The sequence below is a fragment of the Scardinius erythrophthalmus genome, assembly GCF_964197995.2.
Source record: "Scardinius erythrophthalmus genome assembly, chromosome: 20".
Lineage (NCBI taxonomy): Eukaryota > Metazoa > Chordata > Actinopteri > Cypriniformes > Leuciscidae > Scardinius > Scardinius erythrophthalmus.
Window position 1 is genome coordinate 6,431,501 of NC_138240.1, and position 24,333 is coordinate 6,455,833.

The window sequence follows — 24,333 nt, forward strand, 5'->3', positions numbered from 1 at the left end:
TTGGGTTGATGTGCTTTTTGAATAGCTGTCCACTGTAGTCACCTCTATGCATGAAAGGGATAAAATAATAGAAAAGTAATCAAAACTATTAAATAACAAATGCAGTCATGTAATGTCAAATACAAATGGCTGAAACTATTAGTTTGTAGCCCCCAAATTCACATAACTGCTAGTTTAAATAATACACTGCACTTTTAATAATACGTTTATATATACTATATATTTTAAACCAATGCATTCTGGATATTCTCATTCGCTGGACATTCATTCGCATTTCTAATTTCCACAACAAGATCACATTGTTTGATTCACGCTGCCTGCCCACCTCTGCATCTAAAAGATGTTTTTATTTTCAAATGTTACAAAAAATCTAGTATGTCTACAAAAGAAAAGAAAAAAAACCTGTACAAAATGTAAAAGCCTCTGATAAAATGAAACATCTGCATTGATATTTCGCAAAAAAACAAATGTAGCAAAAAAATAAATGTTTGACATGTCTGTACATATGAAGAATCATAAATTAATAATTATAGGGGAATATCCTTCATCATATTTTCTTTTAAACTAAGTTTCCAGTTGGAAAAGGTTTAAGGTTAAAACTTAAGCTTACCTTATTGTCTGGCTTAATAAAAAATACATTAAAGACAAAATCATGTAAGACATCTGAAATGGACATTAACCCAAACCTTGTTATTATGCATTCATAGTCAGTTTTTTCCCAAAATGACAATAACATGACAGACTCCTCCCTTTCCTCTTTGTTCTAATTCGGTTGTCTTTGTTCCTTGTGCTTATAAACTCATTTCCAGTCTTTTCCTCTTTTGTGTCAGGGCGGCAAATCCAATCCGGAGAATTTTCAGGGCAGAACAAGCTGATTGCAGTCTTGACCTCATCTCCACCCTCGAGTGTTCGCTACGGGAGAGGAACTGACATGCTGGTTGAGTCATCACATGCTTTTGAAGAAAAAAAAAAAAATCTGGCCGCACATACTTGGCGTCTGACACCGTTCTCTATTTCTTCTGCAGAAATTTCATTTTATTCCCTGCAAACAAACATTTTTGTGAGTAAAAAAAACAACAAAAATAAGTATTTTTATTCAAGACAAATGGAAAAGTAGAAAAAGATTTACCAAGCCCCTTGAGAAATTTATTGACTCCACTGGGTTCAGGTTCAGGATATGAATCCAAATAATCTGCAACTCTCACTTCAAACAACCCTGTTAAACAACAACAACATTTCCCTCTCATTACTTAAAGGAACAGTTCATCCTAAAAATGACAACTTTAACCAGGAATATTCCTTCTCTCACCTTTAACACCTCCCTTTCTGAGCTCTCGGTCATGAATGAAACCAGCAAACATCTGCGTGTCCATGAAGAGCTGAAGAAACTGCCGCACTCCTCGGGAAGGATGAGATTTCCTGAAAGCGTCTCTCTGCAGCTCTCGGGTCCCACCGGGTCCTACGTCGCTCATATAGAGAGAATAATGTCCAACCAGCTCGACAAAGAACCACACGAACGCCTCTGACACCAAAGTGCTCAGGTCTGACTTCTCTGTTAGGAAAATAAAACCGCAATGTGACACTGATAATGCACAGCGTAAAAAAAAAAACATTAAAGGGGATCTATTATGCCCTTTTTCAAAGTCTTTGTTTTTGGGCTCTACTGGAATAAGTTTTCATGCTTGAATATTTAAAAAACACATTCATTTTCACATATTTTACAATGTTGCAGCACCTCTCTTCCCAGTCTGTCAGTAATGCTCTGAACTGCATTTTTAAAAAAGCATCGTGAGCTAAGTTTATCAGAGTCCATTAGTAGCAATGGTTCTACAACGGTAAACGTAGCCCTGTTTAGTTTGACTCTATGAAGCCCTTCTTTCCGTAAAGTGCAATGTGCTCTGATTGGTCGGCTGGACCAGCGTGTTGTGATTGGTCAACCTCTTCCAGTGCGTTTCAGAAATGTCACACCCCTTACCATAACTGTGAGTTTCAACATGCCACTGACGCAACTCAACCAGGCCTCTGCCTTTTTTGCTTATGCCTTGGATGGGAATTATTTTTATGAGGAATATTGTGACATGTACGTTTCCAGAAGAAAACTCATGACTACAATCGAGGCGTTTAAGGGAGTTCAGAAAAAGTCCTTTTACCGTCACAGATAATTACTCCCTTTGGACTGACTTGTGTTTTGTAACTTTGCAGACGATTTTCATGCTAAAACAGCAACATTACACACTAAAGAAGTTTTATGCCTTTAATTACAAATTTACAAATTTAATGCCTTTAAACAGACACTTAAAATCTGTTTTTTGAGGCATTTAGCCCATCTCTATTAACTTTAAGGTCGTTTATATGCCCCTATATGCAATATTGGTTTTTGGTTCATATTCAAATGTTCTTCAATCAAATGCTCTCTAGAATGAGAATGTCAAAAATGATTGCCTATTTAACAGAGAGACCTAAACCTTCCTGTTTTAAGAGTAAATATGTCAACACAGGAAAGAAAACTGTGCTCATCAAGCCATTGCATTGGTCCTTTAATATTCAGTATAACCAGCGAGTGACCGTTTACCATTGGGCCAGCTTAACAAAACATACATGTGAATTGATACTTGTCGGCATGTTCCTGACCTCACTGGCCTAGTTTAACGGTTGGTTACTCATCACATCATGAATATACAGACAATAGATTTCAAAAGATGAACAACTAATTTGACACAACAAGACAACAGACCAAACCTTTATTCACACAGTGAAACCAGTTTAAAACTGAACTTTGGGTTTGGCTGTGAAGGGAATAAACGGCACGTGTGGTGAGTCTAACCTCCTTTTCTGTCCCTTGTGTTTTGTTCTAGTATCTCCTCCCTGTTCTCCAGTATCTCCTGAAGCGCTGCCTGCAGCTTTCTAGGTAAGATACAGTCCTCATCTCCAAGCTAGGACAACAGAAGGGAAGAAAAGATGAACGTAAGAGCAAATTTTGGAAAGAAACAAATATTGATATAGAGACCAGATGGATGAGTCGCACATGATTGCATTTCACAAAACATTTTGTCAGTAATTAGAAACTGAAAGTGGAAATTAAAAGCCAAAAATAATGAATCAAGTATTACTGCATGCAACAATAAAGATATGATCTGTGTATGATGTACACTGCCATTCAAATTTTGGGGTCGGTAATATTTTTTTGAAAGAAATTAATACATTTATTCAGCAAGGAATCATTAAATTGATTAAAAGTGGCAGTAAAGACATTTATAATGTTAAAAAAGATTTATATTTCAAATAAATGCTGTACTTTTAAACTTCCTATTCATTAAAGAGTACTGAAATAATAATCATTAGTTTCCACAAAAATATTTAGCAGCACAACAGATTTCAACCTTGATAATAATAAGAAATATTTTGTTAATTTCTTGAGACAGATTTTAATAATGTCTTGAGTCAGAGTTTGCTATATATTTTCTTCCCTTGCTGTGAAATGCTCGCTCTGTCTGGATGGGCTTAAATCCACAATCCACAGGATGAAAATAAAGATATTTCATTTCATTAAGTTTTGAATAAAGGATTATTGAAATACATTTTACAAGAAAATAGTATTGTAGTCTTTCTACTTCAAAATTTCATTTCAATGTGTTACTGGCCATTTCTTTGTAATTATTTGTGAAATTTACAAGTAATTTTTTCAGAATTTTTTTTTAAAAAGTGAATAAGTACACAGAAAGCAGGTTAATGTGTTTACATGACTACATGTATTGTCGGCTTATTAAGCTTAATTGGGTTAAGAATGTGCGTGTAAACATACTCTCTGAAGACTGAAGTAATGGCTTCTTAAAATTCAGCTTTGCTATTTTAAAATATATTGAAATAGAAAACAGTTATTTTAAAATGTAATGATATTTCACAATATTACGGTATTACCGTATTTTTGATCAAATAAATGCAACCTTGGTGATCAAAAGAGACTTCTTCAACCCCAAACTCTTGAATGGTAGTGTATGAGGGGAAAAAACTTGATTTTGTTAACAGTGTAAATGTGGCCAAAAAGATCACTTAAAACCACCACATTTATGTCTTTGACTGACAATTAAGTTCAGCTACTCAGGCCCTGACTTGAGTTTCAGACCAAACCCTCACAAACACACTTTCAAAAGGACACACCCTTGTAGTTTTAGAAAACTAAAACCTGCATACACACCTGAACGACAAACTTGTCAGCACCCAAATCCACAATAAGCACCTGAAAGAATGAGACAAAATGAAAAAAGAAGGATGGAAGGTCATAATGATAACAGAATGCAAGAACCCATTAGTTCAAAGTTAAACGTATGTGTCTTTCATGTTCTTTCAAAACAGAAAGCATTAAAAAAAAACAAAAAATATGCATTCAATCACATAAAAGTCACTATATGGACCAGACAGGAACCTCAGATGGCAAGCTTGTATCATTTTCTAAAGTTCATCAGGTTCTTAAAACAAGACAAATGCAATCTTGTGTTCACTAAAAAGGTTTGGAGTTATGAAGATTTTTATTTAGAACACATATTTTAGCACCTTAAATGCTAAACAAGTACTACTTTGTCACCAAGTCAAAGAGTATACTATACTTGGAGCATCTTATAGATATGATTTAATACTTTATACCTCTGCCAAATAGTACTTTATTGCCGGCATGGGGAATTTCAAGCTGTTAAACAATGGAAACAATTCAAGGCATGACAGTTATTAAATTAAACTCCGGCCGTGGTCATAATCAAATCTCAGAGCTCTCCACTTTTGTTTAGAAGCATCGTATATGGGATCCATGACAGCGTCCTAAAAAATCCCCTTCTGGCAGTCTGTGTACCAAAAGCCAGATGAGTCCAATAAGAAAGTTCATGTAAAACGTGAATGTTTTTATTCTTCTGAAGTAAAACACTCTAAAGTTCATAACCCAGTCAAATTACTGAAACTAATATGAGAAAATGGCTAGAAATCAATGGTTGTGATGTCAACCCTGAACACATGATCAACAATATTTGCACATCAACACTTATTCAGTGTTCAAAAGTGTAGCCAAATATAACAGATCATTTAAATAAAGATCCTTACTATATAGCTCAGAAAGAGGGTTGAGATTCTCACTAAAAATGTCAAATTTTTGGTGCCAAAAAAACTCAAGTCTCAACCTCACCCTCAAGTCATTCCAAACCTGTATGAATTTCTTTCTTCTGCTGAACACAAAAGAAGATGACTCGCTTGATAAATAATGACTCACTTAATTTAGTCCTAATTTGTAAGTTGCTTTGGATAAAAGCGTCTGCTAAATGACTAAATGTAAATGTAAATGTAAGATATTAGAATGTCGGTAACCAAACAGTTGATGGTCCCCATTGACTTCCATAGTATCTTTTTTCCATACTACAAGTCAATGGGGCCCTTCAACTATTTGGTTACCGACATTCTTCAAAATATCTTCTTCTGTGTTCAGCAGAAGAAAGAAATTCATACAGGTTTGGAATGACTTGAGGCTGAGTAAATGATGACAGAATATTAATGTTTGGGTGAACTATCCCTTTAAATATGGCAACTGACCTCCTCGATGGGCATATCCAGCACCTGAGGCAGGGATGGAGACAGCGCCCCCATTACAAAAGGAGTGGGAGAGCAGCATATGTCTAGCATGCTGACAGGGAGCACTGGTACAAACGTGTGCTGCCATGTGAAGGGATACAGTAGTGCCAAGGCAGAGTGAGCACATCGGGATAAGACACTGGCCAAAGACAAAGAGAGTTAGGATCGAATTGAATTCTAGTTGGTATTCAGAATGGTATATTTGGGTCTCAGCATGGGTCTGTACCTGAGTTTGTCTGCGATGAAGATCACCCTCCTCTCCAGCAGCAGAGAAGCGAAGACCTGCAGGAGTCTGGTCACACTGAGACACTGCAGCAAACTCTCAAAGTCCACGTGCTCCAAACGAGAGTCCACCGGCCTGCACAGAGTCAGAACCTACGTATACGACAGACACACACGTGATTCTACAAATATTGTGACAAACCTGTTCCTTGACATTTGAGTGATTAAAAAGGTTTCAAATAGGCAAGAAATTCTATGTATTTTATCTATAAAAAACATTTGAATGTGTCAAGTGCCTAAAAACCCTTGTTGGAATTTGTAGAAATATTTTTGTAATATTTTTAACTATAAATAAAAAACGTATTAATTAAAAATTAATTAATTAATATAATTATTTATCAGTATTGTTTACATTTTATTAAAATAATTATTTAATATTTTAAGCATCAGTACAAAATATAACAAATGTTACTGATACCATTTTTTTATAATTCTTAACTGGTGTTACACCAATTTCTTAATTTGTAAAATAAATTAATTACAAAAAGTTGTCCTGTATAACTAGTACTAATGTCAAGAACAACACAATCATCTTTTATGGAATAAAAATAACCAAACTAAATTCAAAAGTTCAACATTTTGCAACTTTTTAAAAATCTAGATTTTCTGAGAATGAAAAATCAAACTAAATGTATAAAATTCTATGAGATTTAAAATTCTTTGCAGAGTTAAACAATACCTTACCTCATTGCCAGAGCCTGGCAGGAAGCTCTTGACAGTGATGGTGCGTCCAGGAGCGGGGAAGGGAGCTTCCATGACACTGTGCATGAAAGGATGAACCAAAGCAGGAGAAATCTCTCTCCTCCTCTCCACCTCCTCCAAGATCTACTCCCAAACATATCAGGCAGTTATATTTCAGCATCAATCTAAAAGGATTTAGTGCTGATCAAACAGGAAATTCATATCTGGTCTCAGAAATGCCCCTGACCTTTGAGAACAGATTGAAGCAGCCCAGTCTGCTGATGATGCAGTGAACTTCAGGCAGTCTCTTCCCCTTCCCACCGGGCTGCAGAACACACAGGACAATTGTCAAGGTTAGAGCATATTTACCACTGAGAATACACAATACACTCTCTCTGAATATTATTTATTCACCTTCATGTTGTTCCAAACCTCCATGATGATTTATAGGGGCTTTCGCACCGGGTAGTTATAGGAACTTAGTTATAGGCTCTAGCCACTAGGGTGGTTCCCGGAGAACTAAATGTTCCCCTAAGGCCATTTTCCCAGTTGCATTCGCAACACCAGTAGGAACTCTCAAGTGACGTGAGCTGGCCGACCGCGACGTTAAGCGACAACGCCAACAACTGGAGAATAAAGGACGCCGTGATCAGAGCTGTGTTTTTGTTGTGTGTCGACGGAGATGGAATGTCGACTTATAGGTAATGCGATGGAAAAAGCAAAAAAGGAGGATAAGAGACTAAATCTCCTACGACAACTTGCGGTGCTACATCTCATCCAGGCTGAAAAAAAACAACGCTACAGACAAAGGCAACAGGTAAATGCTGTCAACATAAACTTTCTGTATGTTTATGTCTTGTTTATGTCCATTGTGGAAAAAACTGTGTGCGTATGCACAGCTTTTTAAAAATGGTGTTTCGTAAGGCATGTGTTCGACCAATCAACGTACACTTAAGTGACTGGTATTGTGCTGAGACTACTCTCAGCCTCAGACGTCACACCTACAGACCGTTGGCTGAACGTCTGATGCATATGGCACACAAAACACTTCAGGAGTTTCGAAGTCACCATCTGATTGGTTGAATTCTACATGATTTCCAGGAGACGTGTGTGTTGCATACTTTAACGGTCTGCCTGGAAATAAAGATGCCATGACGCCAAACCCCTTCATGGAAGAACAACGCCATTGTGTTTACAACTGTGACAATGAATGCTTATCAGGATTAAATGCTGGATTTTCAAAGCCCCTTATGTGAGGTTTGGAATGACATGATGAATGCGCATGTTTGGAAAAAGAATTAAGGTGACCAGGTGAGCTTATGTTTTTCTGTTGAATTAATATGACCACATTTACAAACTTACCAGGATTTTGCGGCAGTATCCGAATAAACGACTCCCGTCCTCCCCCGTCAGGACAAAAGAAAATGTTTCACTGTGGGCGATAATCAAAGATCATTTTAGAAGAGTGAATTAGTTAGCCAACAAACATAAAACTGTTTAATATCAGCATGTTACCTGGTGTGGTCCGAAGAGGGACACCAGTCATGACAGTCAGGAAAACAAAACTTGGGAATAGCCCTTAATCTATCTTCGGCCTCACGAGACAGACGAGAAGACTTCTCAAACTAAATGCAAAATAAAGACTTATGTTTTATATAAATCAAATATTTAATAATTGCATTTTTATACATTCAATTTGTTTTATAATTACAATTGATATTTATTTAAAAATGTTACTTTAAATATTTTTTTTATAAATTGAATAAATAAATACATCTTAATTACAATATATAAATATATATAATTATAATTAACATTTATTTAAAATTATAATGTAAATAATTTTATTCTAATATATTTTATTATTTTATTTAAAATACATGTTAATTGTAATATATAAATATAAAAAGGCATATACTTATAATAATACTAATAAATTATTTAAAAAGAAAATGGTGAAACACACATTCCACAAAAACATCCTATTGTAAAAGTGAAATGTTTCATCATTTTGTCATTAGGTCTCTTTACCTTTGTAGGGAACTGTTGTGTAATCTCAGGGATATATGTGTTTCCAGGGGAACCTTTTCTAAGCGACACCACAACAAATTGCTGAAAAAGTTGCTGCTGTTGAAGCTGGATCAAGTCCCTCTCTAAAGTGCGGTAACCCGGACGCCGTTTTAAGGTTGATTGAACATAAACTGTGCGCTGGGAGCGATCTACAAAAAAATAAAAAATAAATGTAAACAGCATTGATGGGTTTATAAAAACTGCTCAGCTGGTTTGATATACAAGTTAAAGTTGAACAAACAAGAGTTCCCTGTGGGAGACACTGACCTTTAGAGCTCTCCTCAGGATCACTCTCTGTTCCACTCAATTCATCTGCCATAAAACATACATTTACAGGTTGATTACACTTTTTCTCTTGGTAGACCAGGTAAATATGAAATATGCATCCTTCCTCACCTCTGGTTGCCGTCACCCATACTCGTTTCCTTCCTCTTTTGGCTTCAAAAATCTCCTGGATCCTGTTTACGAGCTACATGAGAAACACACAAATAATAAGCCCTCAGGATTTTGTTCACACTATTGCAGGTTAAATACAACTTAATTAAAAGTTTGTACACGACAGTTCAAAGGTTTTGGGGTCAAATTTTGAAAGAAAGTCTCTTATGCACACCAAGACTGCATTTATTTGATCAAAAATACAGTAAAACAGAAATATTGTGAAATAGTTACAATTTAAATAACTGTTTGAATCGAATTGAAATCTTATAATATCCCAAAATTATAAATAAAATTTCAAAACTTTTGAACAGTAGTGTGCATAAAAAACATTTACATATTACAATGGAATCCCTGCAAATTAATGTTTAAAGTCCAACTGAAATCAAAATTGACCCTATTTACTTTGTTAGCGCATATTACTAGTGTTGTGGTGAAAAATTAATCCGTGCAAGTTAATACACAGAAAAAAATTGTTTGCCGTCGCAATCTTTAATCAAAGTCTGAAAAGTTACTTCCGGTCTGGAATGGCTGATGATGTAGGTTTGACGGCTTGGGTTGGGAAACGCTTAACCACTCCCCTCAAACCGTTAGTCTGCTATGAGTGAGAGATGGAGAGGAGGAGCGCTAGAGTAAAACCCTGCCCTCTGTTCAATATTCCGTTTCACTGGGAAATACGTCACAACACTGGAGAAAAGTCGTTTGCAACTTCCGGTTCACGCGGACTTTAAAATACGAAAAGCATGCAAACAATATACAAAAGTATACCTAAGATGCTTAAACATTATCATGTGACTTTATGTGTCACAAACTCATAAACTCTTTTGGTCAGCAGAACATGACATGCTAATTATGATTCATAGTCATGGAGACCACAGCGGTCTGCCCACATCACACAGTGAGACAGCACATGGTGGTGGCGTTTGCCCATGATGAGCGGAAACAGTGTGGTGGTGCTTCCCCCCAGATAAAAACATAATGCTCTCCATGTGTGGAGATGGTAAAGGCCTTTTTAGAGGGATAGTTCTAGAAAATTAGATAGAATAGAAAATTCTGTCATTAATTGCTCACCCTCATGTCGTTCCAAACCCGTAAGGACTTTCTGTCCCTCCATAGACAGCCTACGCAACTACCTTCAAAAAGTTCATAAAGAGATCGCAAAACTCATCCAAATGAATTGAGCGGTTTAGTCCAAATTTTCTGAAGAGACTCGAAAGCTTTATATGATGACCAGATTTGATTTAGGCTTTTATTCACATATAAACATTGATTATAAACAGAGGCTTAACTAAACCTCTTTGCAGAAGCTCAAACGTGCTGCGTAACACGAGAATGAACCTCATTGGTTCTCGCATGTCAAGCGAACATGCTTGAGCTTCTGTTTACCACAACTGATGTGTTCGCTGATCAATGTTTAAATTTGAATAAAGTCTAAATTCAATCTGTTCATCATATAAAGTGATCGGGTCTCTTCAGAAAATTTGGACTAAACCACTCAATTCATATGGATTAGTTTTATCTCTTTATGAACTTTTTGAAGCGTCAAAATTTGTGTAGCTGTCAATGGAGGGATAGAAATCTCTCATATTTCATCAAAAAAAATATTCATTTGTGTTCTGAAGATGAAAGAAAGTCGTACAGGTTTGGAATGACATGAGGGAGAGTAATGAATGACAGTTTTCATTTTTGGGCGAACTATCCCTTTAAGCACCACTTTAAAGCAAGCATCATGTGCTGCTTTGACGTCCACATGAGTTTCAAATTGAGTCACGGAAGGATGATTTTAGGTTGCTAGGTAGCAGAATGCAAGATAAAACAGTGAACAATATGATCATGTATTTGAGCACAGAACTGAAAAAGTTATAACTTTGATTCATCACAGAAAGAAAAAAAGAGAGGGTTCATGAGGGTTCATGAAGCTTTACTGTTTCAGTTCAAAGACATGAATCACCATGATCACAGGATACAGTCTAATTTCAAGGTTGTTAACAACAACCAGGCAAAGTAGGGCTTTTTTTATTTATTTAAGGTTTTTTTTTCTTTTTCTTTTTTGTGAGATACGCATGTGACACACAAATGTGTACAATTATAAGTTAGAAGAAAAGTATACCAAACAAACATCAAATGTCAACAAAGGGTGAGAAAGTATTAAAAGTAAATAAATCAGTAAAGAATTTTTAAATGAATGAAAAATATGCCTCAATTAACATCTTTTTGTAAAACATTTACCCCACAGCTCCTCAGCAAAAATATATAAAAAAAAATAGTATTGTATATAATTATCAATACACATTTTATTTAAAAAGCCATCACTTTAAACTAAATACAATTAACACTGTGGGTAAAAAAAACAAACAGATTCAGTCAGGAAGTAACTTCCTTTTAGAATGAAGCAGTTAAGAAATACAGAGTCTGTTATTTTATATTTAATTTTATATTAGTTTAAATAGACATTTAATGGGATGGAAAAAGCAAAGTAAAGAGGGTTGCTGTTATTGATTTGTCCAAACCAGTGTTAATATTGTTAACAAAAACTATTAAAAAGAATTTAAATACAGCTGAAATTAAAGGGGTGGTATAATGCCTTTTTCACAAGATGTAAAATAAGTCTTTGATGTCCCCAGAGTGTGTATGTGAAGTTTTAGCTCAAAATACCCCACAGATATTTTTATATAGCATGTTAAAGGTGCTCTAAGCGATGTTGGGTGACGTCACTTCTTGTTGACATTCAAAGTATTGTCAAACAAAACGGAGGCTGGCTCAACCCTCCCTCCTCCTCATCCCGTCCCCTCCCCCTCCCTTCCGTGCTTCCTGAAACAGTCATGAACAAGTCGAAGGCTTTTCCGATGTAAATTCGGGACTTCGCGCATTCCTTCTCCTTTTCCTTCTCCTTTTTTCCACTCTTTGCTATTTGTTCATCGGAACGTTGTCTTTTTGGTTGTTCAAGAGATTCAAGAGAATATAATTCTAACGTTAGTCGTTGTCTAGGACATCTCTCCTCTAGCTAACTTCCCTCTTCATGCTTCTCTCTCTTCCACTCCCCACACCCCCCTTCATGTACAGAAATGTTGCATTGACAACTACCTGAAATAAAATCAACTTGAGTTGAAGCAGTGAAAGTACAAAAAAATTAAATTAAAAGTTAAATAGAAATATTAAAAATGATAAAAAAATATTATATATTCAAAATATTAATAAATACTTTAATAGTATATAAATAATATTAAAAACTTTTGGTAGTATCTTTAGATGTTTCATTTGGAACGCGTGAGATAACAACTGTGTAAACCACTCAACACAACCTACAGAAGCACTGGACACCTGACGTTTCTCACATGCTGTTTGATATTAAAATGAGTGAATTTTAATGAAGAAAGGAGGGTTCTTTCCTCCTCATTCTGCTCGCTCTCATTATTAAAACAACATTCCTGCGTGAGCATCATCTACGCTGCCTTGGCCTGCTGAATTTGGCCTTTCCAAAATAACAATATGGATCATACTAGCACAAAGCTGAATATAGCTGATTACTCAGCAGCGTCCAGTATGATGCACAGGCACTTCATGATAATCTTCAACCTCTCGTGCTCCAAAAGGAAGCATTTCCTGCCACCATCCATCCATCTCCTTACCACTTCCTCCCTCTCTTTCCCTCTTCTTTCTTCAAGCACCAAAGCTGACATTTCTATCTAGACTGTTTTTCATACGTTTCATGTCAGGTTCTTTCTTCTTATATTCACAGCTATTTTTTATTTATATTTGGGACGAGAAATGTGGTTTATCTATCAAATAATTATCAGCGTTTGGGTGCAGCTCCTGCTTCTTCTGTTTATAAAACACTAAAGAATTGATTATGTCATGTAAAAGTGTGGTTAAAGTTCACATGCATACAATCAGAGAAACAGGTGACGGCAGGCACATGTTGCGCAATGTTTAAGGACGTCTGAGGCACGTGTTTGTGCGTGTGGGTTTACCGGGGGTTGTTGGTTTGTCTTGTATGCAGTAGCAGGTTTGGCTGCTGATGATTTAGGAGTGTTCGTAGTGGAGGTACGTGTAGGTGATGTTACGGATTCTTTGCGTTCCCGTCCCATTTTATGCAGCATGTCGCCATTAGGTAATAGTGTGAAGGGCTTCGGTGAGAGCTGCATAAAGGTAACAGACAGTGGATTAGAAAACAGACAGTTTAGTAACACAATTAACCAGTGGCCTTTATGTAAAATTTCTTATTCTTATTGAAATAAATAGTGAGAATAAATGTCAGCAAGGTTGAAAATAGGGAATTTTCTATTTAAATGTATAGCCAGCTTCCAGTCTATGTCTATTAGCTTAGAGAAAGAAGTATTTTATGCCCACCAAGGCTGTATTTATTTGATGAAAAATACATTTAAAAAGGAATACAGTGAAATATTGTTTGTCTATTTGAATATGTTTTAAAATTAATTTATTACTGTGATGCAAAGCTGAATTTTCAGCATCACTACTCCAGTCTTCAGTGTCACGTGATCCTTCAGAAATCATTCTAATAAGCAGATTTGCAGCTAAAAAAAATTTTGTGGAAACTGATAAAACAATTTCTGCATTCAAAATGACAGTCACCTTGAGGTGTGGGCTCTCTCTCTGTCCAATTGTGTAGTTTCGAGGCCGTCTTATTGGTAAACACATGGGAGAAAGTTTGATGTCTTCATATGGGTTCTCTTTCGGCATATCCGCTGTAAATGATTGGTTGAAACGACACAGTAACACTTTATTTCAATGGTCTACTTTAGACATTCTACTAACTATAAGTAACTTTGTAACTACATGTCAACTAGCAGTCATTAGAGTATTAGTAGACTGTCTGCTTAATATCTGCTGACACTTTATGTTGATGCTCCCCCAACAGACATTCTACTGACTTTAAGTAACTTTACAACAACGTGTCAACTTACTCTAGTAACCCCAACCCTAACCTAACAGTCTACTACAGTCTACTAATACATTAATGAGAGTTAGTTGACATGTAGTTGCAAAGTTGCTTATAGTCAGGACAGTGTCTAAAGAGGACCATCAAAATAAAGTGTAACCAAAGACACTACTATTATAATTTAAAAAAATGCAAAAAACATTTTGTGTTCTCTACTCTGGCTCCAATACAATTAGGAATGTGCCAAACATGTTTTTAAAATCAACTAGTTGTGGGTTGTCTGTCTTAAGGAAGCCCTCTATAATTAGGCTTGTTTCTTAGGGGGTGTTTATGATACATAAGATGCCTTCTTGCTTTCAAAGACAACTGAATGATCTAATGCAGCTGTCTGGGATGCAAAAGACCACTGACTGTGTATGGCTGTAGTGGCGATGCTTTCAAGGAAATTAATTTAAGCTGCAACAGTTTTGAGAAGGGTTTCACCACTAAAAATAGAACAATACCAATATCACTACCATTTTATAGTTTAGGGTCAGTAAGATTTTTTTTTTTTAACTGAAAGAAGTCTTTTATGCTCAACAATGCTGCATTTATTTGATCAAAAATACAGTAACAACAGTAATATATTGAAAAATTATTACAACTGAATAAAATTGTTTTCTATACCTTTTAAAAAAAAATCCTGTGATGCAAAGCTGAATACAAGGTAATTTCTTTCAAAAGAAAAAATCCCCAAAGACCCCAAACTTTCCAATAATAGTGTATGAGAAAAAAGTCATTAGGCTATATCAAGATGAGATTTTCATTTCATGCAGACATATTTTTCAATCGTACTTCACAGTACTATCTGATCAATGACATGTGTTTTGGGATTCTCAGAATCACTCACAGATGATGTCCTCATAGATGCTGTCTTCAGACAGGGCGTGGAAAAGACCCGAACGGCGGCCCTCCTTCACTCTAGAGGCCTGTTGGGCTGACAGCCGTACCACATCCTCAAACTCAAACGACTTCCTGTGGAGAAGAGCATCAAGATAGGAACAGTCCCTGTACTGTAATCTAACAACAGGATTTGGGTCTTTCATAAAGGGTAACCATTAATCAAAAGAGGAATGCACCAGAATGCACATCACAGTTAAAATAGACATGATATAGATGTGATATATTATGGCTTGAATTTTTCCAAATGATCAAGAAGAAAAAACAATTAGAGGAAGGAGTCAACTCAACAGTGTGACCATAGGAGTGTTCAGAAAGCCCTTGCGTGACCACTGTAATCTTTGCAGAAACAGAAGTAGGCCAAATGTGGACAATGGGCTGCGATTCTGCCAAAGTACAGCTGACATCACAGCTGGGGACGAGGCCAGACAGCTAAACTATCACCCACTCACAGTTAAACTCTCCTCACTGTCCTCTGACACAAAGCTGTCCAACTCAAAGTATGAAATAAGCAATTACAAGAAGTAGAATTTGACATTTTCTTTAGAAATTGTGCAGTGATTACACATGAATGTTTCTAGAGTGTTGTAAGTGGTTACCATGTCATTGCTATGCAATTGCTAATTTGTTCTAAATGGTTTCAAATGCTGTGTCCCGAGTCGCATTCTATCTGTTCTAAATAGTATTCAAAACTAGAATGTACATTTCCTGAAGAAAATGTGAAGTGGTGCTTGCAGTGGCAAAACTCTCCACTTGGTTGCTAGGGTGTTGTACATGATTGCATTCGAGCCAACAACCATGTCTGTACGATGTTGTGGAGCTGAAATATGGCTTCTATATGTTGCAATATGGTTGCTAGGTGGCTCTTAACGGTTGCTAGGGTGTGAATTCAGTTACCATGGTGATAGTTACAGACTGTTTCCCAACCAAAACAAAAGAGCAAACCCCAATCTCTATACGATGTTCTGATGCAGAGACATGGGTCTTGATAAACGGTTGTTAGGGTCCTCTGTTTGGTTGCTAAGGAGTGGCTTGGCAGCTGCCAATCATGAAACTCCAAAGGCTGCTTGTCAGTATGAATGATTTAAACCAAATCCCATGCCTCTGTGGCATTCAGAATGGAAGATATCCCTCTTTGGATTTTGGTTGCTAGGGTACTCTGTTTGGTTGCCATGGAGTTGCTTGGCAGCTGCCAATGATGAAACTGCAAAGGCTTCTTGTCACTATGAATGATATAAACCAACTCCCATGCCTCTGTGACATTCAGAATGGAAGATATCCCTCTTTGGATTTTGGTTGCTAGGGTTCTCTGTTTGGTTGCTATGGATTTGCTTGACAGCTGCCAATGATGAAACTGCAAAGGCTTCTTGTCACTATGAATGATATAAACCAACTCCCATGCCTCTGTGACTTTCAGAATGGAAGATATCCCTCTTTGTATTTTGGTTGCTAGGGTTCTCTGTTTGGTTGCTATGGATTTGCTTGACAGCTGCCAATGATGAAACTGCTAAGTCTGCTTGTCAGTATGAATGATATAAACCAACTCCCATGCCTCTGTGACATTCAGAATGGAATATATCCCTCTATGGTTTTGGTTGCTAAGGTGCTCGACAATGGTTGCTAGGGAGTGGCTTGGCAGCTGCCAATGATGAAACTGCAAAGGCTTCTTGTCACTATGAATGACATAATCCAACTCACATGCCTCTGTGACATTCAGAACGGAAGATATCCCTCTTTGGATTTTGGTTGCTAGGGTTCTCTGTTTGGTTGCTATGGAGTTGATTGGCAGCTGCTAATGATGAAACTGCAAAGGCTTCTTGTCAGTATTAATGATATAAACCAACCCCCATCTCTATACGATGTTCTGATGCAGAGATATAGGTCTTGCAAAACAGTTGCTAGGGAACTCTGTTTGGTTACTAGAGAGTGGCTTGGCAGCTGCCAATCATGAAACCCCAAAGGCTTCTTGTCACTATGAATGATATAAACCAACCCCCATCTCTATACAATGTTCTTATACAGAGATAGAGGTATTGCTAAATAGTTGCTAGGGTACTCTGTTTGGTTGCTATGGAGTGGTTTGGCAGCTGCCAATGATGAAACTCCAAAGTCTGCTTGTCAGTATGTATGGTATAAACCAGCTCCCATGCCTCTGTGACATTCAGAATAGAAGATATCCCTCTTTGGAATTTGGTTGCTAGGGTACTCTGTTTGGTTGCTATGGAGTTACTTGACAGCTGCCAATGATGAAACTGCAAAGGCTTCTTGTCACTATGAATCATATAAACCAACTCCCATGCCTCTGTGACATTCAGAATGGAAGATATCCCTCTAGGATTTTGGTTGCTAAGGTGCTCGACAATGGTTGCTAGGGAGGGGCTAGGAAGAGTTGAGGTGATTCATGATTGGCTGTTTGCTGCCCCAAGTCAAACGAGACCACCCTCAAGTTTCTATGACAATTCAGTCCAGAGATATCCCATTGAACTCTTTCAATGGAAGTCTATGGGACTTGTTGCTAAGGTGCTCTAAATGGTTGCTAGGGCGTTGCTTGATAGCTTCACAATGATCCTGAGAGACTGATTGGTCGTCTGAGTAAAATGAGCCCACCCCCTTGTCTCTGGCTCTGGCCGAATAGGCACAAGCATGGAGCAATATCGCAAGGCCACGAGTGTAATATTGCGTTAAAAAATACAAAAAAAATAAAAAATATTTTTTTTTTTGGTTTAGGGTGGTTGCTAGGGAGCTCTTAGTGGTTGCTAGGGTGCTGAAACTGGTTGCTAGGGTGTGGCTATGAAGATTTTAGGCCATTACTTATTGGTTGCTTGATAATATAAATCCTCTGAGGGAGAGAGAGAAGGAGAGACGCAGGGCTGTCAGGCCCTTTGGAGTCTGTGTGTGTGAAAACGTCGGTTTGGATTTGAATTTTTTGGAATGCCCAATGTTAAGTCAATGGGACTTTTTCGGCCACTTTTTCGTCCGCTGTGTGAACATCGTACACCCGATCGCTTAGAAAATATATAGCACACCTCTCCTAAATGAGCCGGTCGATTTGACACCTCACTCAGGGGTCTGAGACAAACGGTGTGGGGCGAGTTACGCGCCAAACTTTTGTCCAGAATAAGTATGAGCAATAACAATAGTGATGCTTTCAAAAAAGCACCACTAATTAAAATAAGTGTGTTCCAAATCATAATATGTTGAAAATGAAATGCAAAGATACCCAGTGGTCTACTTTTTCCGGTTAGATTCGATTAGAACTACAAACACGAATAAAAAAAGTATTAAAAAACTACAAACATGGTGGATGTGCGAGTCAAACGGTTACGTAAAGAGGATTAGATAAAGAGGTTTTGAGTGATTAATAATCAGTATCTAATTGGACGAAAATATATTTATTCAATATTATCCACATTATATTTAATCTGCAACAGCATTGTGAACTTTTGTAATGATACATTTCGTCATTAACTTTCAAATGCATCATTATGCAAATTGTAAACACATGAGGTAGAGTCTCTGCATGAAAGACCCGCGACTAGCAGATCAACGTGCTACTATATTTCACTTCGCAAAGGTAGGAAATTAAATTAAATTGAATGTGGAGGATTTTAACTGTGACGAGATGATTGACAGGACAGTTTAAATGGTGACAGGATGGATGTAACTAAGCAACAGTGCTGTCCATTAAAGACGCCATGATGACGCAGTAGTTTGTCCCAAAGCTTGCCTAGACTTAAAAGTATGAACTTTTTCTTCACAAAAACAGTACATATTTTTAAGGCATAGTATAAGTAGGCGAATTGGGATGCAGCAAAAGACTTTATATATACCAAGATGGTGCACTCATATTACTATGAATGGGAGAAAGCACAATGGGCAATAAGGTAGAGTAAGTCCAAGAGCCAATGGGTAAATTCACTGCAGCTGCCTTCAGACGTTCAAGTTGCAATAGAAACAGCCAGTGTTCTGAGACTCACACTTAGGACTACACATGCGCATTGGCTGGTCCAGCCAGAAATAGATTGTTTAATGCTATTTGAGCGTAAGAAACAACATTTATGTGACAGTTCATGTCAGATTTTAAAGTCAGTTATTTAAATGTGACTATTGCAAGCGGTTTTTGAGATTTTGGGATTTGCCCATTCAAATAGATGACCGAAATAGCTGCCAAGAGGCATTGCAAATATTTTCTTGAAAGGGACTTTGGTGGTTTTTAGCATGTTGCTATGTGGTTGCTTCGTTTTGGCTTGGGACCTTCAATATAAATCTATGGGATTTTTTTTAATCTGATTACATGGAAAAGAAACAGCACACCTCTCTCAACATTCCACATGATTTGAGCTATCAATCAAACTGAGGCATGTCAGTATGAGAACGTTTGGGCCAACACCTATTGTTCGTTAGGATATATCATTTGCGACCAGGTTTAACAGGTTTTGATAACCAGCCAAACGCTATTTATAAAGGGTTATCGACCTGTTTTGTACAATATAATTACATAAGGGGGTTGTTCAATCATCTAGTTTCTGGCATTTGACTTTTTATTAACCCAATTATTTAACAAATCATTGGATGGTATGACAGCGAAAATTAAAATACTTGTCCAAAACTGAAAATTCTAAACCAAAACCAAAACTCAAAAATGATTATTCAGTTAGACTTTGTTTGGAATAAGAATTGAAAGAGTGTGCCACTGCAATAGTGTAAACTGCATCATATGAATCTATGCTCAGTTAGAATAAATGGTGTTAGAGACTTTGGGATGAGTTCTGGATGCACATAACAATGATTTTGACCTTACACTTTTTTTGTATTTCATTTTTGTCACCTTCCCTCCCTCTTCTTTATACTTTACGTAATATGCAAGGGAACTTGTAACCTCTATGATTACTTTATTGTATACCGGTACATGCCTGCAAGTAACCTTCCAAAAAAACACCAATAAAAGCAACAACGAAAAGAACTGTTAGAAGTTAGAACATATTCTAAATATTGTAATGTTTTTCTAAGTGATTACCTAAATATATTAAATGCAACATCTGACAAGATATATTCATGAATAAGAAATTGAGTTTAAAGTACTTTCAATTGTTGGGTGCTGCACATAAAAAACTCCATTTCCTTTTTTATGTTCGGGATTAACTGTGTAATGTGATCCGCACTGCGGGAAAAATATTCACCTGTTCTTTCTGTTTCTGGAAAACCCGTTGAAAGTGTTGACTGGACAAGGAGGTGGTGGACAGCTGGGTGGCTTTAATATGATGTCATGTTTCCGGACTTGATCCGATTTGCCGACTGTTGGAGTCTGGTTCTCCAATTGAATCCATTGGCCGGGCGGACTGCTAGCACCCTTGTATTGGAATGTACGCTGTGGTTTAGGTGGAGGGGAAGAAGGTCCAATTTCACCAAGACACTTAGTCACCATTGAGGAATCTTTCTCTCTCTCCCAGAAAGATTCATCTGCCTCCAGTCGTTTCCAGAAACCCCTGGAGGTGTAAAAGTTCCCTGGAGGCAGCAACGCCTCTGGATCATCTGCACACTGAGGTAGAGATGAAATTTCGACATCTGGGAAATGGTTTGACTTAAAATTATTGCTTTTAACATTCAGTTTAGTCACTTGAACTGGGGTTACAGTGCTTAAAGACTTAGTTGCAGGAGTTGATGTTACAAATTTATCCGAATGCGTGTGATTTCTTGGGAAATCTGACTGGATTTCACCTGTAACCGGTCTTAAAGTCATATGGTTTTCTCTGAAATCCAAACCCAGGCTTTTTGATACAGTCACTTTGTTACGACCTCCTTCATTGCAGTCAAGTCCATTTCCAAGAAGGTCCCCTGAAAGCCTACGAGAAGCAAGAGTCCGCTGGGTCTGAACTTTTCCACTCGGGACATCCTCCTGCTGGCTGAGTCCCTCCCATTGGGAGATTTTCTGCTTGATGTTGACACCAGGCTCTCGCGAGAGTGGCCATGCTGCTGTTGTCGGCGTCTTCCCTCCTGGTCCTCCTGTGGTGACATTCCCCCCTCTTTTTCTAAGGTCCACTCTAGGAGCCAGCATGACGACGAAGATGCCGTCACAATGCAGGGCTGTCTGGCATTGCAACAGCAAGCCTATCAAGGAAGAACCCCTTCCTTTGCGGTGCAAATAAGTTAATAAAGTTCACAGAAGAACCTCTTTCCTGTAGCACAGCTATGTCTTCAGTTCCTCTGCCATTCTTCCTTCATTTAAGAGACTGCAAAGGGGGAAAAACACAAGTGGGTTCAACTGACAAGCACATTTTGCAAACACAAAAGGTGATGGTCTCTGCATGCTGCATAAATGCAGGAAACCAAAGATAGTCACTGTCAAGGTCAGCACTGAAACCAAAAATAAAAACCCTAACAAAGAGGAGACTGACAACGACAGGAACATGGGAGAAGACAAAGCATTGTAGAGGCCTCTATCCCCAGGAACACCCACCACCCCCACTCCCACCCTCTCCAGCTGGGCCCGTCCAAAGCACTGCCATGCATTAACACACTTGAGCATAATGCAATTCAATTTCACTCCTCTCCAAAAGCTTCTTTCAGCCACGGCACGAAAAGGACAGGCATTCCAAGTATTTCCACATCCATGTGCACATAATAGAAGGGCCTTCTTTGTGGTACAAGAACAAGTGGTCAACACATCAATGAGGAAAATATGCACAATTTCATGCACGTTAATAAACGCTGGTGTCTATGCACCAAGTTGACAATAAAAAGAGGCCACTTGAAATTCCTCTTTCCTGCGTCTACTGTAGCCGGTATGGATCTGGCAGCTTTAACACAAGCCCTCATCTGCGGCCAAAGTGTTTTGGACACGTTGCACATTACGCTGAGAGTGAGGACATGCTGAAATTCCTTGGCACTGGGATTGAACGACATAATAATTTGGTATATTGACCACATTTGATCAGCCGGGCCCAAAAATTATGCCTTTGTTCTGGATGACCTACATCTAACGTACGAACTGGAATCTCTCCATGATTCGAGCCAGATCCCATCCCCCTTACAGGATCATCACATCTACTGACCCACTTGTGTCTGCAAGTGTGTGCAGGAAGGCCCGTGTTTCCTGATTCACAGGAAGATCGGATCAGCAGAATGTCCATAACGATGATTTTACTCATTTAATCTGGTGTAGTATTTCCATGCTAGTTTTTTTGTGACTCAAGAGGTCTGGTATGAAACATAACCTGGCAAAGTTGCATAGTCTGAAATGGCGCAGATGGTCTGTGTAGGTTTGGACGGGGTACATTAATGGTTAATTACAACTTGCGTCTGAGTCTGTGGAAAGCCGTCTAACTCCAATCATCCTGACTTAAAACTTCCCGACTGCATGTTAGGAGGAACTTCTCATGACATTCCCAGCACCAAACCCACAACAACAAAGTCTCTTTTTTTTCCAAGCCACCTGCTTCCATATATGCCACCGCACGCCAACGAAGCTCCGCATTTGGGGTTTGGTGATCAAAAGAGTCATCAACAACCGCAGACATACACAAAACACCCCTACAATGCCAACATCAAACAGACACTAGTATTACCCCAGCCCTCAAATGGTAGACAATCAAGACATATATAAACTATAATATTACTTTTGACAGGTGATCCAACCACCCCAGGTGCTTGTGCATGAGGGGACATGCTTCTGGGTGGGGTTGATTAAGAGGGTGAGAAAGTGAGCAAGTTCACTGTCAAAACTAAACATAATCATGTCTATAAGACAAAACATTCTGTCAAATACTGCCCAACTCATTGAGTTATAGAAGTTAATAACTCAACTATGGTGTCAATACTATAGATATTTTCACCCAAGCGAAAAGAGAAAAGCAGAAGATTTCGCCTTTGTCCAACATTAATAAATACATTTTTGATTAGCATATTTACGTGAAAGGTAGAATTCGGCATAAATGTAAATAAAAGGTGTCTATAAGGACATTTAAATAATCAATTAAATAAAGGAAGAAAAAAAACTGAATTTATTATTAAACGCTGTAAAATCAGGTACGTAAAATAAAATATAAAAATACAAGAAAATAACAGAGTAAAATAAACTATATTAATGAAAATAAAGTTTCAAATTAAATAAATTACAATAAAAACAATAAATACTTTTTAAAATTGTATTAAATTTAATGTAATAAAACAAATAGCCTAAATAAAAGCAGCGACCCAGAGCTCTTTCTTGTCAGCCAGTTCAGATCTTTTGTTATGAAGAAACATTAACTTACTTACGCAAACTCGTCCGCACAACACATATGTTCGACTGAAATAAACCGAAATAAATGTTCTCATGAGAGCTCATTTCGAGTAAATACTGAGTCTGTAACTCTGTTGTAGAGCATAAGTCTTCATATTTCACGGCTGGTTAGCCAGTCGGCTAAAAACTTCCTCGAGAGAAACTTTGTATCCATTCACTTTCACAGCGAGTAAACAACGGGTCACAAAGTAATAGATAATTCCTGGCAACAATGTAATGCCTGGTGTTGTTTATATTCCCGAAAGAAACTGTTATCGGTGTTCCTTAAAGAGTGTATATGGATGTGTTCGTGTAATCCTGCTCCTCCTGTGCTGTCAGTTCCCCCTCTGAGCTTCGGTTCCTCTGAGTGGATGAATCAGCTCACGAACCGCTGCTGCAATAAAAGTGTCTTCATAAAATGACCAATGTGTCTTCCTGGTTATTACAACCGACTCGTTCAGGCAAGACTTACTTGAAACGGAAATGCTACTTTGATTCTATTGTTTTAACTGCTTAGTAACTTGAGGGACATATGTTAGCACAAGTGCTTTAGTGTATGTTAAAACGCATTGGCAACATTTTTACGGGAACAGTTTTGCCCACAAAGCATTGAACAACTGAACAATTGATTTTTATGAATTATGGGAATTATGCATAAGAAGAGAAAATATGACATTGTATTGTAATCCATCGTGTGATTTTATATAATAATAAAATATTCATGTTTAAAATAGCTTATTCAATTTCATAATACACAGCCTAGTCATACAATAGGTTTGAGAAACAACAAAATTTTAAATTTAAATGATATTCGACAATCTTTGCATATGAGAAGCTCTCAAAACTGTACCCCAAACTTCATACATCAAGATGCATGACCTGTTTTTGTGCCTGGTTTGGCACTAATGACAACAAATGGCACTTGCTATTATGTATGTACCCATGTCAGGTTCCTAAAAGTTTTAATATGCAGATGTCCAAATGACATTTGAGAGGTTCAAAGGGGGAGGAGAAGGTGAATTGTTGCTTTTGTATGGCATGAGAAGACTTGGAATACAGTGAGTGGGTATTGCTTTTACAGAAGTTGGTGGTTGTGATGTCCTTTTAGACTTGACAGCCTTTGGTCTCAATGTATGGAAGATGGGCAGCATGACCA

General features: G+C 37.6%; 1 protein-coding gene across 2 annotated transcripts; it reads right to left on the reverse strand.

The window, feature by feature from the left end:
* Nucleotides 1-328: 328 nt before the first annotated feature.
* dennd2c (DENN/MADD domain containing 2C) lies at nt 329-23,550 on the reverse strand. Of its 2 annotated transcripts, none has more exons than XM_081349931.1 (19): nt 23,170-23,550; nt 20,098-21,147; nt 14,868-14,992; nt 13,672-13,784; nt 13,050-13,217; nt 9,040-9,112; nt 8,911-8,955; nt 8,605-8,792; nt 8,089-8,198; nt 7,936-8,005; nt 6,821-6,898; nt 6,577-6,717; nt 5,837-5,985; nt 5,572-5,749; nt 4,196-4,237; nt 2,825-2,933; nt 1,310-1,552; nt 1,130-1,216; nt 329-1,042 (listed from the first exon to the last, which is right to left on the reverse strand). In XM_081349931.1, the coding sequence occupies exons 2-19, from the start codon at nt 20,970-20,972 to the stop codon at nt 1,011-1,013; spliced, it is 2,826 nt and encodes a 941-aa protein (XP_081206057.1). In that variant the 5' UTR covers nt 20,973-21,147; nt 23,170-23,550; the 3' UTR covers nt 329-1,010. The 2 variants fall into 2 exon arrangements, with proteins under 2 accessions (XP_081206057.1, XP_081206056.1); XM_081349930.1 differs by having other exon boundaries at nt 23,174-23,546.
* Between the last annotated feature and the right edge of the window lie 783 nt (nt 23,551-24,333).

Bases quoted from the DNA above. Each gene is read 5' to 3' on its own strand.
- dennd2c (XM_081349931.1), bottom strand. From the start codon at position 20,972: ATGCTGGCTCCTAGAGTGGACCTTAGAAAAAGAGGGGGGAATGTCACC. The intron at 8,006-8,088 runs GTAACATGCTGA...TATCGCCCACAG, and splicing joins CCCTCTTCGGACCACACCAG to TGAAACATTTTCTTTTGTCC. The intron at 1,553-2,824 runs GTTAGACTCACC...TTTTCCTAACAG, and splicing joins CACAAGGGACAGAAAAGGAG to AGAAGTCAGACCTGAGCACT.